Source organism: Chamaea fasciata, unplaced genomic scaffold (assembly GCF_029207755.1).
Source record: "Chamaea fasciata isolate MVZ Bird 193981 ecotype frontalis unplaced genomic scaffold, bChaFas1.0.hap1 SCAF_2, whole genome shotgun sequence".
Taxonomy (NCBI): Eukaryota; Metazoa; Chordata; class Aves; order Passeriformes; family Sylviidae; genus Chamaea; species Chamaea fasciata.
The window spans coordinates 86,094,708-86,109,292 of record NW_027094087.1 but is presented as its reverse complement, the minus strand read 5'-3'; the positions used below and the strand labels follow the sequence as shown (position 1 = coordinate 86,109,292).

At 39.0% G+C, this 14,585-nt stretch overlaps 1 protein-coding gene across 2 annotated transcripts in view; it reads left to right on the top strand.

Annotated features, from left to right (window-relative positions):
* The window catches only part of TBC1D8 (TBC1 domain family member 8), a 47,857-nt gene that overhangs the window by 13,334 nt on the left and 19,938 nt on the right, over positions 1-14,585 (top strand). For both annotated transcript variants that reach the window (XM_066176593.1, XM_066176594.1), the window contains exons 3-5: positions 3,961-4,079; positions 5,400-5,628; positions 9,295-9,535. In XM_066176593.1, the coding sequence (XP_066032690.1) occupies positions 3,961-4,079; positions 5,400-5,628; positions 9,295-9,535 (589 nt within the window). The remainder of the gene's footprint in view (positions 1-3,960; positions 4,080-5,399; positions 5,629-9,294; positions 9,536-14,585) is intronic.

Sequence of the window (14,585 nt, the reverse complement as noted above, 5' to 3'; positions counted from 1 at the left end):
TGCTTACTGTGAAGTGTCTTCACACACTTTGCTATAATTAAGTATAACTGGAACATTTGGAAGATTTAGGCGGTAAAGTTGTTGGGGAGGGATGGAATGTCAAAATCCTGATCTGTTGCACCAATCCCTTTTGCATTGTTTCTGCAAGTTCTGAAAGTCAAGCTCATCTTCAGGAACATGATATTGACGTGAATTGCACCAACCTTGCCATGACCCAGTAAAAGCCATCTGAAGTTCCATTCATCCCACTGTTGCTTGGCCAGTGTGTAGGGCTGTTCTTATCCCTTCTGCTCCCATCTAAAAACATCCTAGCATTGAAATTTACAGCAGTTTTTTCTTTAGGTATGGTTCAAAGCTGTGACTGGGGAGCATTAGCACTCTTTAATGACAGGGTGGCCAAATCCTGGAACAGGATTCCTTCTGAGAGGTGGTTGATGTCCCACCAAACCTGCCAGTGTTTAGAAGGCATTTGGGCAATGTACTTAATAACTTCAGCTTTTGGTCAGTCCTGAAGTGGTCAGGCAGTTGGACTAGATGATTCCCAGGATTTGAAGGAAAACAAGGACAGCTTCTTGAAATGCATCAATAACAAAAGGTGAACAAAGAATAATGTGGGCTTGTTACTAAATGAACAGATTGCCCAGAGAGTTGTGGAGTCTCCCTTACTGGGGACTTTCAAGAACCATCAACAGTCCTGTGCAATGTGTTCTGGGATCACCTTGCTTGACTAGGGAGTTTGAACCTGATGACCCATTGTGGCTCCTTCCAACCTTTCCCATTCTGTGACTGTTGTAGATCCCTTCCAGCTGAAAATATGCTATCCTATTCTATTCTTTCTTATACAGATCAAGTCATGAAATAGTTAGGTAATGTAAATGTTGACATGTCATTGATAGTGTTTGACATAGTAGTCCTTTAAATGGAAGAGTCAGTTTATATATTCATCCTAACCCTTTTCTCTGTACATGCTCATCCAGCAATTTTTCCTTGGTTCAGCAGAGATCCCTCTGCATGTTCCCCATTAATAGTGGGAATTTTTCCCTGGGCCAGATGCGTGTGTGAAGAAGCTTGCGTAAAGTCCCTTTGGGCTATTTTTGTTTTGGCTAGTTTTTCTTTGTTTTGCAATTGCTCTGTGCTTTCTATACTTCCTCCCTTCCTTTTTATATTTAAGTAATGCCATCTCATGGAGAAATTTAAGAGCTTCATGCTGTTAACGTCCTGTGATGAAATCAGGTAGCTTTCATTGGAAAAGCATTGCTTTCAAGGCTTCTTGCTGGGTTGGGATGGCTGAGGATTTTGCTGAGACAAACTTACATGATTAATGTTTTCTAAAATTCTCTTTGACTGTTCTGAATGGATGCTCATCCCTGAGAAAATGAGATTTAAACTAATAGAGCGGAAAGCAGAGGGGTCTGTTTTGTGTGCTGCATGGGTGGAACATACACAGTTGCCAGGGCTGCACAGAACTAAAGAACCATGGCAGCAGAAGCTGTTTTTGGGTAGTGTTGCTGCTGTGAAACCCTGCCTTGAGTGTCCAGGTGAGAGTTGGCAATAGGAGTCAGAGGAGCATCACCCTGACCCCTTCTTGGGAAGCTGGAGAAGGACATTCCCCACACAGAAGTGGCCATTGCTGCTCACCCAGCTCTGCCCTGTCTGAGTGAGGCATTCCATGCATGCAGACATGGTGTTAGGAGTTTCTTACTGGCTTTGGAAGGAGGAGGGAGTCAAATTAAAGTTCCTGCTGCTGTACAGCGAGGGCAAGGAGCAGCTCCAGCAACTCCTTCCAGTCTCCCAGTGTAACTTCATTGTGGATAGCCATCATGTCATTAGGCAGTTAATTAAAATGACATTTTGCGCTGTGTGTCGGCAGTCCTGTGTCCCCGGAGCTGTAGACTTAAATGATAATATATGCATAAGGGTCAGGTCTGTTACAGACATTTGCAAATCTCAGAGGAGGTCTAGGAAATCTGATCCCTGCGTGGCTGTTCTGGCAGAGATGTTTTAATCCAGGTGGTTAATCATGTTATACCAGTGCAGGAAAAAAAAGTCTAACCTCACCCCTTGTGTAGAGCCACTTGAAATTTTCCTTTCAGAAAGCTCATGGGCAGAACAGAAACTCAATTCCCAGTCAAGCAAAATAGGTTTTAGGAGAGGGAGAGCAAAGGATTTGGTGAGAAGTGGGTTTAAAGAAAAGATTCTGAGGAATGAGAATTGGCACACTTGGCATGAGCAGATGAAGAAGGTGGGTAAAAGGTGGAATAAAATGCTGCGCAGAACTTCAGCACAGGAAGAGGAATGAGGAATGGAAATAAGAGATTGGCAATGCTTGGGTCAAATCACAGGACAACTTTAAACTACAAAATAGAAATTAGAAATAAAGAAGGGACTCAAAAAGTTGAATTGGCTTGACCAAATGAAAGGGCCAAAATGATTTTTTGGTATTTGAACAGAAACCCTGGAGGCAGGCAGGAGAGATTGCCTGTGGGATATAGCTGCTGCCTAGGCTCAGAGGAGTCCCAGCAGTGTGGATGCTACTATGAAAGGGATCTTGCTCACAGCTTACTTCACAAAAGGCAGCCCGACAGCTTGCCCATATACTTGGTATCTTTTAGATTGCTCAGAAATAAAAATTCAACTCGGTATTTGCTTCGTGCAGCCATTTCAGTATAAAATTACTGTATTTCTGGTGTTCTTAAACATTTATATAGTTTGTTTTCTTTACCTAAAGAGCCTCTAAGTGTCTCTATTTTTATGAATTTTTTAAATTTAAATTTAACCTTAATTAATCATATTTAAAAAGTTCCATTACAAGACCTTCCTGTCAGGGAAGTTAAAGCTTGGAAGGTTTCTCTGCCAGTTGGCATTCTGCATGGAAAACAGAGCAGAGGGAAATGGAAAATCCTTACCTAAATTTATCATTTTTTGTTGTGAGGCAACATGATGCATCACTAATGTACAAAACAAAATCTTGAGATAATGGGTCTTCTATTTGAGATTAATTTTATTTTTATATTCATGTGTGATTTGTATCTTATACAGCTGTTTCTCTTCTTTCTTTCATGAGCAAGGCACTGGGAGGAGCAGCTATTACTGCCTTTACTTTATTTACCTGTAGTGTCTAATTACTGACCAGTAAGATCTGGAGGGGTCAGATTTTCCCTTGATGGCCCTGTATAGTGCCCATCTTGCTATGACTTCTCTGTCATCGTGTCATGCAGAGACAATTCAGTTTCAAGGAGAAAGAGCCAAAGCAAATCAGTAATGAGTGAAATATTATTTCTGGAGTTAAACACATTACATATAAGGAACCAGCAAACCCCTCAAATCTTTAGAGAAAGAAGTTTTAAAGATTTGAAAAGCTGTATTAGTCAAAGATTTTTGTTCACTTTATTTCTTCCCCAAACTATAGAAATGTGCTCTTGCAGAACCTTTAGGTGTTGCTGAACCAAACTCTTTTTTAGGAACTTTATTTGTTATAGAGGGCTTTGTATTCCTCTCAAAGGATGTTGCATGTGTTTGTGCCTGGGGTGTGTGTGCATGTATTGAGGGAGGGAGAGAGGAAGATCAGGGACTTTTGGGAACAGGGCATAAATCAAAGGTTTCCAGTCAATGACAGAACGTTGTGTCAGAATAAGCTGCAGTCCAGCAGCTCAGGATGAAGTTTTGCCGTTTTTTCTGCTTTGACTTTTAATGCAGCATTTGCTGGCTGAGAGCATTTGAGAAGATAAAACTAAAAGTACTAAAACTAATTCTCTAAAACAATGAGGTTTTTGTTTTTCTCTAACTATGCTGCTATGAACGAGACCTTTTTGACCTGTTTGGTACTAAGAATTCTGAGGTTGAAAGTTCAATTTCTCATACTGAATTTATGAAATAGTGCATTTTATTACTTTTTTCCTCTTACTTTTAATTTTAATTTGCAGGATTTGTTTCAATATACTGTTTTTTTTGCTTTTCTAGGTGCCACTGCAGAGGAAATAAACCAGCACTGGGAATGGCTGGAACAAAACTTGCTCCATACTTTGTCTGTGTTTGACAATAAAGAAGATATTGTTAGTTTTGTCAAAGGGAAAGTGAAGGTAAAGAAACTGTCTCACTTTCACCCTCCCATGCCCAATTATATATGGTTTATTAGAAGAATGTCATGAAGTTGTTGTCACTCATCCTAGGTTTTGACCATATAAACATTTCTTGTTTTCTGTGTGGCTCTTGCATCTGATGTGGCCAGCACATGAAGCTGCTGGCTCACCACAGGGTTGGAGAAATGAGCATCCTTTTAGAAGATTAAAGAATTTTAAAAGTAAAGACCATAAATCAAATTTAAAATCACAATGGCATGTGGGGATTAACGCAGAAAACCTGGTGTCCTGAGCTCTGCTTTTAGTAAAATACATACTCTAAGAGGAGCTTGGTGATGGCAGGTGGGGGTGTGGATTCAGTGGTGGCTGCTGTACCTCAGGTCCTGCTACAGGCTTTTCCTTGCCAAGAGTTTTAGTGGGATGCTCTTCCCCCCATAGCCTCTTTTCCAGTTTGGAAATTTTGTAAGAACATAATGCTTTTGGTGAATTTCAGCCTTGCTGCTGTAAGCTCTGTGAGCTCTGAATCTGGAGAAGAAGAGGACAAAACCAAAACATCACTGTACAAATCCTAGTTTTTATCCTGCTTTCTTTAAAAAAAGGCATATTGTCTTAAGTGCACTGAAATACCAAATACAATTAATCTCTCTTGATAACACAGTGACAGCCTGTTAGCTTGCACAGTACATATTTAGAATTCTTCAGGTTTCATTAGTTAATGTTAAATCCAGGTTTTGGACCCTCGCACCTGCTGTAGACTTTTAGCTTGTTAGGACTGCTTGGTAATTGCAAACTATACCAGGTGCTGTTACAAATGGCTTATTTGTCTGCATGGTGCAATGCATACTTAACTCCTTTGTTGTAATACCACTATTAACAATCTGAAGTCTTAATTATATTTATGTAGATGTTCTTGAAACCATGTTTGTAATGGTTCCAAGCATGTCTCAAGTTACTGACACATCTGACTGCTTTGCTTCTTCATAGGTAAATACTACTGCTTAGTAGCCACAACTGTTACTCTGCTTTTCCTCTGTATATGCAACATAAGAGAAATCATAAGCCATAGTGAAAGTGCAGACTCAAAGAAAAAAATATATATAAGGAAAAGAAGGCCCCCAAAGTCTTGCTTTGGGAGCATTCAAAATGTATGAGAGACGCGAGCACCAGAGAAATTTCTTCATTTGTGAAAATTGCAAATTGACTGGAATTCCTTTGTAAGAAAGTGTTGCACTATTAAATTTGAATGTGTAGCTTGTAGCAACTTGCCTGACTGTGAGTGCCATAGCTTTATGCTGATAGATGGTCTTGTTCCGGACTCAGGCACTGATTGCAGAGGAAACAAGCAGCAAGCTCGCTGAGCAGGAGGAAGACCCCGAGAAGTTCCGAGAAGCCCTGGTGAAATTTGAATCCAGATTTAATTTTCCTGAAGCAGAGAAGTTGATCACCTATTATTCCTGTTGCTGCTGGAAAGGAAAAGTTCCTCGGCAAGGCTGGCTTTATTTGAGCATCAATCATCTCTGTTTTTATTCCTTCTTCCTGGGCAAAGAATGTAAGTGTAAATGCATAAGAAATCATAGGCTGGGGAGAGATATAAATGTAACTACATTTAAAAACAAGAATACCCAGAGTTCTTATGAAATGCCTAGTTCACCTCTGAAGTTTAGTTTCTGAGTTTTTAGTTGTTCAGGTGACAAGTCCTGTTTAATTTAGTTTTCACTTCAGCCTTTGTGCTTTAATATGAATCCAGCAATAAAAATGACACTGCAAGAGCACACAGACAGAGTTGCTATCTGTTTTTTCTTTTTGGCATGGTGAAGCAACCGTAAGATGTAGCAGACCTCCTACAAATTCTAAAATTAGGAATTTTAGTGCTGAAAATGGTGAGTAAGGATGGGTCCCTCCCACAGGCAGGGAGGCAGAGTCACCACATCCCTGCAGGGTGGTGGGGCCAGGGATGCCTGAGTCAAGCTGCATGCCTGAAGACAGCCCAGGAAGCATAAAAGGAATGTGCCCTGGAGAACCAGGTGAAAATTCAGAGCTTTTAAGGAAAAACAACAGGGATTTAGGGATTTGTTTGTGTTTCTGAATAGCAGTGCAGTAAGGTCACAAGAAGTGTGTCCTGGGGCTTTTTAGACTTTCAGATGGTTCCGCAAGTTTAAGGATTTGGTTGTGGTGTTCCTCTACAGAGACAGAATTGTGTGAATGAAAAACCTCTCAGAATAGATACTAGAAGATAAAATGGAAAATAACAGACGTAAGATGGTGAAAATAAATTAAGCCATTTAAACTCTATAGCATTTCTCTGTTTAGTAAAATTGTGCATGAGTCTCTAGCCTTTTAAGGCCTGTTTATCCTGCTGGAACTTAAACAAAGTTAGCAATAGAAACTTATACTGCTGTAAATATAGCAATGTTTGTCAGTTATATCAATTAGGAAAACTTTGCCATATTGCATCTGGATTTAATATTGAGATATAGCTGTAGGTTTAAAAATGAAGTTCATCTTAAGAAAGACAGTAGTTCGTAATTTCTAAGACTGAAAACATACAAAGACATACTTAGAGTTGGAAGTCTTTTCTTGCCTTGTATTATTTCAAGCCAATTATTTTGTCATATCAGCAAAAGGTGGAAGAGTTATATTTGAAATGCAGCTAAGTTTGTTATTCACTATAAAAACAAAAGTTGAGTTTTGCTGGGAAGAGTAGAATGGAATTTCTTGATATATACTAGATATGTGAGTTCTTGTTTAAACTCCTTGTTCTCTGGTTAGTATTAAATAGTATCCTTTGTCAATCATTTCTTCTTATTATCATTGCAGGTTTTCTCTCATTAAATCTGAGATAGCCAGTCTGTCAAAGCACATGAAGAAAAAATATTTATTAATGATAGATAACAGTGGGAGGAGGAGGGAGAGTGAAAAGCCCTTTATATGGTTCCAAAACTTTTGTTTATGCAATACCACAGATTATTAAAAGATAATGAAAATACAATATCATGCTGTTTTGTTGAAGAAGAGATTTCTTCTCATATCTTTAATAATATTCATTATGAAAATCTGCTAAAAAAAACCAAACCACCCAACAAACAATTACATGTTTGCAACTTTTTATTTTGATTATGGAAAATGCACTGTTCAGTCACCAGTGCAGTCAGTTGTGTTGTCTTTGTGTTCCCATACACTTGCATGGAAATGTGAGAAAAACCCCTGAATTTTCTTTTGATTACACAAACTTCCCTAGCTCAGTGGAAAGCAGCATAAATGCTGAAATTATTCCCACTTCCTTGATTGTGATAAAGCAGATTACTTCTGTTTCTAGGCTAGTGTTTTGTCATGTTTATGGAATATTTGTGTTACACGGAATAATCCAGATTTAATACAGTTTGGGTTGTTACTATTTGAGAAGCTGATGCTGATTACATGCAGAACAAGTGATTCATTGCCTTTGTTTTTTTCAGGTAATAATCACAAATGAAATCTGGTTAAATCTGGTCTTGAAAATATTGCTAAAAAATCACATTTATTGCGTTTTTCAATACCACACAGAGAAAAACCCCAGTATATGAGTTGGAATAAAATTAGTTCTCAGTTGTGTTTTACCTTTATAAAAATCCCTCCAAATTGTAGACTGAAATCTCTTTATAGGCAAAGTGTTAAGTCTTCTACTTCTGGCAAGCCTTTTCCCTTCTTCTTGTTTAATTTTGTGTTGAAGTGACCTGGAATGCAATATTAGAACCTGTTTTCAACTTCTCATAAATTTAATTTACGGCTTATGTGAATATAAACTCCATGGAAAATTTTTTCAAGGACAAGTCCCCTTTTAGCTAAGCCTCCAAGTATTTGTAGGCTTTCAGAGGCTTAGATCGTCAGATAGCTTGAAGGGGTGTGCCAAGGTTTCTTCGCATTTTAAATTAAATTTGTGTTTTTCTGAAACTTTGAAGACTTTGTACCTTTTATCAGTGGCTTGGGTCCCATACAGGCTGTTGTGCTTTTTCTGTAACCAACACTGTAGAGTCTGTGTGGCTCTGACCTGCCTGAACAGCAGTGCTGTTGCTACGGCATTATTTAATCTTTCTTCCCTTGGCTGGGCTGGTACAAATGATTTTATGACCATTTGCAACAGTCTGTGCATGTTGATGCAGCTGTGCTTTATTTAAGTAAGAAAAAATGTAATCTGCAAATAATCTTGACAGCTGTGGTTCACGTAGTACAGAAAACTTGCTGAGGGTAGCTCCTTAGGTAATTAATGATCCTGGGTAAGTGTCGGATATATATGACAATGTTTGTTATTACTGCCTTTTTATTGCTTTATTGGCATCAGGAGACCAGCTAGGGATGTTAGGGGTGTAGTCTTGATGTTACTGGCACAGAGAAGTCTGGGAAGCTTCCAACAGTTGTTAAGAAATTGAATCTATTTTAAAGATCTTTGCAGCCTAGTTTCTACCCAGAGGTTCATGTGAGAGGCAAGTAACATCCTGCAGTAGTTATCTAAAGTAAGCTGATTCTGTTTGCCACTTGTATTTATATGATTCAGTAGCTTTCAGTATAGAGAACAGTGTTGTACACTTCTTGTTCTCTATAAACAAGTCTGACTATAGTTAATGTTTAGGGCAAGATGTGCCTGTGCATCTTTACAGCAAAAAGTAACCAAAATGGGAAGATCCCAATGCCTAGGCAGCTATTTTAGTGTTTTTGTTATAGTAGTAATTACACTTTATAGCAGTCTCCAAAGGAGCTTTCTTTTGGATGGGAGTTAGCTTTATTTTAAAAGCTAAAGTAGCTGTGCATGCAATTGGTTTTCCACCTGCCTACAGTTTTGTTTCTAAGAGATTACAAAGCCTTTCTCTCTTATCTTTATATTCTGGAGATGAACTGTTTCTTCTGGTGGCAAGGAAGCAGGCTGCAGAAATGACTTGTAAAGGAGTTGGGAGCACAGCATGTGGCAGATGTTCTGCAAAGGCATCATGCCCCAGTCTAGCATTTCTTGTAAAGATAGTTAAAATTCTGAGGGAGAGATTCTGAAAAATACATCTCTTTTGGAGTGGGTGAGATAGAATGCGGAGTCATAACAGACATTTCAGCATATGCTTGGTCTTGCCCATGAAAAGTTCTCTCTCTCCTCTTTGGTTTTAATTTCATTCTGAATTTGATTGTTTCCCAAATCTGAAAGATGTAAGCAAAGTTTCCAACCCATTTTTGCTCTTCTCTTGGATTGCAGTGAAACTTATCATTCCTTGGGTTGAAGTCCAGAAACTGGAAAGAACCTCCAATGTCTTCATGACGGACACAGTCCGTGTCACTACAGGGAATAAAGAGCGCGACTTCTCCACGTTCCTCAATATTGCTGAGGCTTTCAGAATCATGGAGCAGCTGGCAGATGTGACACTCCGAAGGCTACTGGATAATGAAATCTTTGAACTGGATCCAGGTCTGCAGGATCCTACTCAGATTACCAAGAGGTAATAAAAAGCTAAACTATTGTTTGAGCAGAGGTTCAATAGTGGGCTTCATGATTTGGTGTGTTAGCTGGGTAAGATTTCAAAGCTTTATTTGGTTGGATGCAAAAGAGACTTCATAATGTGTTATGGTGTATCCAAAAGGTCCATTTTGACTTGTATGCAAGATACATTTTTCGACTTTATATTCTTCCCTTAAACAACACAAAGTTTCAAAAGTACTGATCCCATAGAAGGGAAGATTGCAGCAAGGGATATTTTCCATCTTCCCTGAAGAGCAGCATTATTTTGCTTGAAATTTTGGTAATGTTTAGGCTTTCCTTGTGCCTTCAGTGCTCTGGAATTACTGCTTTTGATCATATCTGAAGCATGGCATTCCCACTAGTGTGATTGCCGTAGCCAATTTAGCAAGCAGTTACAGGACTTAAAAAATACACAGTTGTGGTATTGCTATTGTCAGCTCTACCCTTTGCATCCCTGAAATGCATCTCTGCATTCCTCTCCCACTACAGAAATGCATTTGGCTCTCAGGGGAAGATTGGTGGCTATTTCTCTGCTGGTAGCACAACACAAAACTCTGTGTTTTATTTGCTGCTTCGAGAAAGGGGGAGGGAAGCTGCCCTGAGGAATTTTAGGTGGGCAGGATGGAATAGCCCAAACTGGAATTTGCCTGGGGCATCAAGGTTAAGGTGCTGATTTAAAATACTTCTTTTCTGAATGGGATGTGAGTGGAGGTTATCTCCTCTTGAATCATGCCCTTTCCTGCTCTTCCTTCCTCTCCCTCTGCCTGGGTTATGAAGGGAATCACCCAGGTGTTGCTTCCTGACTAAAACATAAGGAATGCATGGTATCATTTCCCAAAAAAGAGAGACCAGTAGCCATTTTATTGTTTCTGAGGGACATTTTTACAGTGGTGGGCCTATATCTCAGCTAAATACTTCTGCAAAGTTTCATAATGGAGTTTAAAACAATAAAATGGACTTCCTCTGCAATTTCATATGTATACACAGTAAGGAAAATCTGTGATGTTATTGAAGAATTCACTTGAGGGGACAGTGCTAAGCAACCATAAACATCTTTGCAGGCTTTTTTTTTAATAGTCAGAGTTCCTTGGAATACAAGAGCTACCATTGTTTTTACGCTATGTGTGTAACTTGGTTTTTTTAACATTGTAGGCTTTTGGCTCAAGAGATGCAGGCATATGTACTTTAGTTAATGTAGAATATGGCTGTGATAGGTTCTATCTCAGCCCCTTTCCATGCTTTACCATTTTACCATCCTCCTGCTTTTGGGCTGAAAAGTTAGATGCAAGAAGAGAAATCCAGAGGAGGTGTAACAGAAACCTGGGGGGAGATATTTTTCAGCATTACCAATTTTTGTCATTGTCACTTCTCAAAATAGTCTTTGAATCAGGGGTACTAACTGAATGGAAAGAAAGTAAAATTACAGTTGTAAAGAAAAGTATAAGCTTAATAATATGCTATAAAAAGGGGCTCTCAGGGAATCAACTTGTAAGTACCTTGTGGCATTTTTGAAAAGTAGTGTGTCTATTAGCAGTCAAGCAAGAGAAACCATCCCACACACTTATTCAAACATGTTCTCTCTCTCTTTTCCTCCAACTAAAGAAGAAAAAAGAAAGTTAAAGAAACAGAGGGAGAAGGAAGGAAAAAAATACATTTACTGGCGATTTCCTGGTCAAGGTGTTCTCTAACCTGTGCTTGACTTGGGATGGCAGAAAAGGAAACATGGAAGATACCAAAATCCCATTTCCTCTGCATGAATTCGGTAGTGGTTGGATAAGTTACTGTTTCTGGTGCCCTTTGTCCCACCTAGCAACCACTTTGATGTAAGGTGATTAAGCAAGACTGTAGTTTGTATAGTGGATAAACTGGTTTTTAGTGTTAACATGTTTTGGGGGGATGTTTATGATACTTTTTTTGGTGTATGAAGTTTTGGTTGCTGCTTTTTTTCTGAAAGCCATTGTAGTACAATGAGAACAACTATGAGAACAATTACATTCCTCTCAACACGTTCCCTGAATAATTGTCATTGTTAATTCATGTACATTATTTGGAAGCAAATAATAATCTATGGAGATGAAAGCAGACACACACATCATTGGAACTATTCCAGCACTGAGAAATCAGTGAAGTTGCTGTAGATGGCTTTAATTTGTTAGGTTTTCTTCTGTAAGAGGCTTGTTTCAATATCTTTATTTTTTAAAAAAATCCACTTTCAGTGCTATCATGATCTGTATATTCTACAGTCTGAAAACCATAAACCTTTGCCATTCCTGAGGCTCTTGGGGTCATCTTGCTGAGCAGTGGAGGGATGGGAATCAGAGAGGCCGTGGGATTAGGCCCATAGCACAAATTATATCATGGCCAGAGTCAAACAAGTCAGTATGCAATTTTTTGTGCTGTTTAATGGAATGATAAGGCACAGAACAATGGATCATGAAGGGATTAATGGCAATTGAGGTAATTGCTATGAAAAGCAAAGTAAAGCTGATGTGTTTGGTACCTACAAATGCCATTTTTTGCAGACATATGTATGTGCCGCACAATTTTACTGGAACACATATGGTAACTATTTTTTCTTTTTTAAAAAGAAGGCTGCAACAGTCTCTGGTATAGGTTTCTTGTACTTCTAATTTCCATCTCATTCATGATGCAAAGATACCCATTGCATTTCTCAAGTGTAGTGAGAAATTCTCCAGAGCAGAACCCACAATTTAAAAGCTTTAGTGCTGGTGTTGGTAAGGTTTCAACAGTGTGATATGTTTTCCCAAGCTCTAACCACATCAGTTTCTTTTCTTCATGTTTAACTGTGAATTACCAATGAGAACGACTGCTTCACGTGAAGGCAAAGAAGGTTGTTAACACTGATCTAAGATCAGTGGAAACTGTTTGAAGTATCCTGAGTCATTTCACATTTTTTGTCACTTCAGTCTGAATTTATTCCTTCAGAGAAGGAATCTGAGAATGCTTTTAACCTTGAGCAACAAAGAGAATGTGACTAGAAAGGACCTCCTTTTATTGCATCTCTGTAGCAAAAGGTAGGGTTTGGGCTATCTCTTTGTGATTGCCTAATGTGTTTTTAAGGATTTGCAGTAATGGGCATATCAGGATCCATACCAGTACTTCACTGTTCTGTCACTTAGAAGTCTGAAGTCTAACTTGAATCTTCTGCACTTTTTGAGTCTGTGACTTTTTGTTCTACCCAGTACTATTGAAGAGATCAGAAGTGCTCATTTTCTTTAGAGCAATCATTTGTGTATTTGGAGGTTGGTGTGCATCTTCTCTCGTTTTCTTGAAGCTGCACTGCCCTACTTCTACCAGGGTTTTCTTATCAGTGTAGATTTTAGCCATTCTGGTCACTTTTCTCTGGACATTCATCACTGATGCTGTGTGGGGGCAGGCACATGGTGGTGGGATATAGGATTGCCCCAGAAACCCTGCCAGTTCTGGGACTGCCATGCTGCATCTTGGTGGCCATGCACTTCTGCAGCCCAGCCAGTGTTCCTCTTCCTCTTGTGAGCGCAAGGCTGTTGGCTCTTGTTCAGCTTGCGATCCTGTGTAACCCCAAGGGATGGAACCCCTGGTGGAGTTCGTCTTCATGATGCATTTGTGAAGCTCATGATGTACAGCTGAAAATATTTGTAATGCTTTTTTTTCCACAACATCCCTTAGATTTATGAATATAAATCTGAACCTGATCCTGTTGTTATGTTAATTAGCCTCTACCAGCCTTGCATCATGTGCAAGTTTAGTAACAAGTTCTTGATCCATCATACAGGTTGCTGATGAAGACATTGAACAGAAGCTAATCTAGGACAGATTCCCAAGGGGGTCCTCTTGATACAACCTTCTAATTTATTAGGGAGCCCTGAAGGGTTATGTTTTTAGGTACTCTTTTGCAACTGTTTAGGTACAACAGTTTGTCACTTCTATTTTTATTAGTTCCATGAGAGGATATATCAAGACTTTCATAAATTTTGGCTAAAACATTCATTTCAACTACTTCATCTACAAGTCTAGTGTTCCCGCTGTGTAAGCGAATGATGCTCAATTTACATATGTCCTGACAAGTCCAGGTTGGCTCTTCTCAGATAACATCTCCTGGCTTGCTTATAAGAAGCCTTTCCTCCCAAATGGACTTAACAGTTCTTCTAATAAACAAGACATATATTGTTGAATGTGTTATTTCCAAAGTTTCTGACTTTCTGGAGTCTCAATAGCAAGAAGAATCTAGTAATCTGTCCCTTAAAGCAAGAGGTCAACAAGTCTGTTTAGATTTTAGATAGGCAACAAGTGACTCAGCAGAGCTAAAATCTTGCCAAGTTGGCTTCTGCTGGATTTAAACCACAGAAAAACATTTGACAGTGAGGACAGCATTTTAAGCGTCCTAATGCTTTTAGGCATTTTATTAGCCTTGTGTGTGTTATTTCCTTTAATTTAAAACTCTTGGAAGGTAACATGAGGGTCATGCACAAGGAGTTATTGCAGTTCAGGCTTGCTGCTCACTTTGAAGTGCTGGAGTTGGAGGCAGTCCATGATCCCATAACATGCAAGTTGGGAGTTGCACTCAGAAAGAATTGCTGAGTTTTTTGAAAAGTGGGGAACAAGGCAGTTGCATCTTGTTGCCTTTTATTCTTCTGCTTTTGTAAATACTCAATAAACATTATTTTTGCATGAGAGCTTTCTTTTTTTTTAGTTAGTACCACTCAGTATGGGGCATTTGCTTAAAAACCAAGCCAACTTGGACATTGTTAAGTGAGAGTAGAAATTTTCAAACAGGTAGGGGTGCAAGTAGAAAGGTTGCATTTCTGTTTGGTGTTGGAGGTCTTGTGAAACTCTAAATGGAAGCTGTGGGACTTGGTGACGTGGACCATCTTTGTTGTATCATATTTAAACAATTGCCTGTCTTGTTTTAGGAGCTAAATTTGTTAATTGGTATTTTAGAGTTGTAGGGTTGGGCGTTTCTTTAACCAACTCTAATTTTGTTTGGCTGTGTTTATGAAGGGAAGCCTTTAAGCCCTAGAATTTACTTT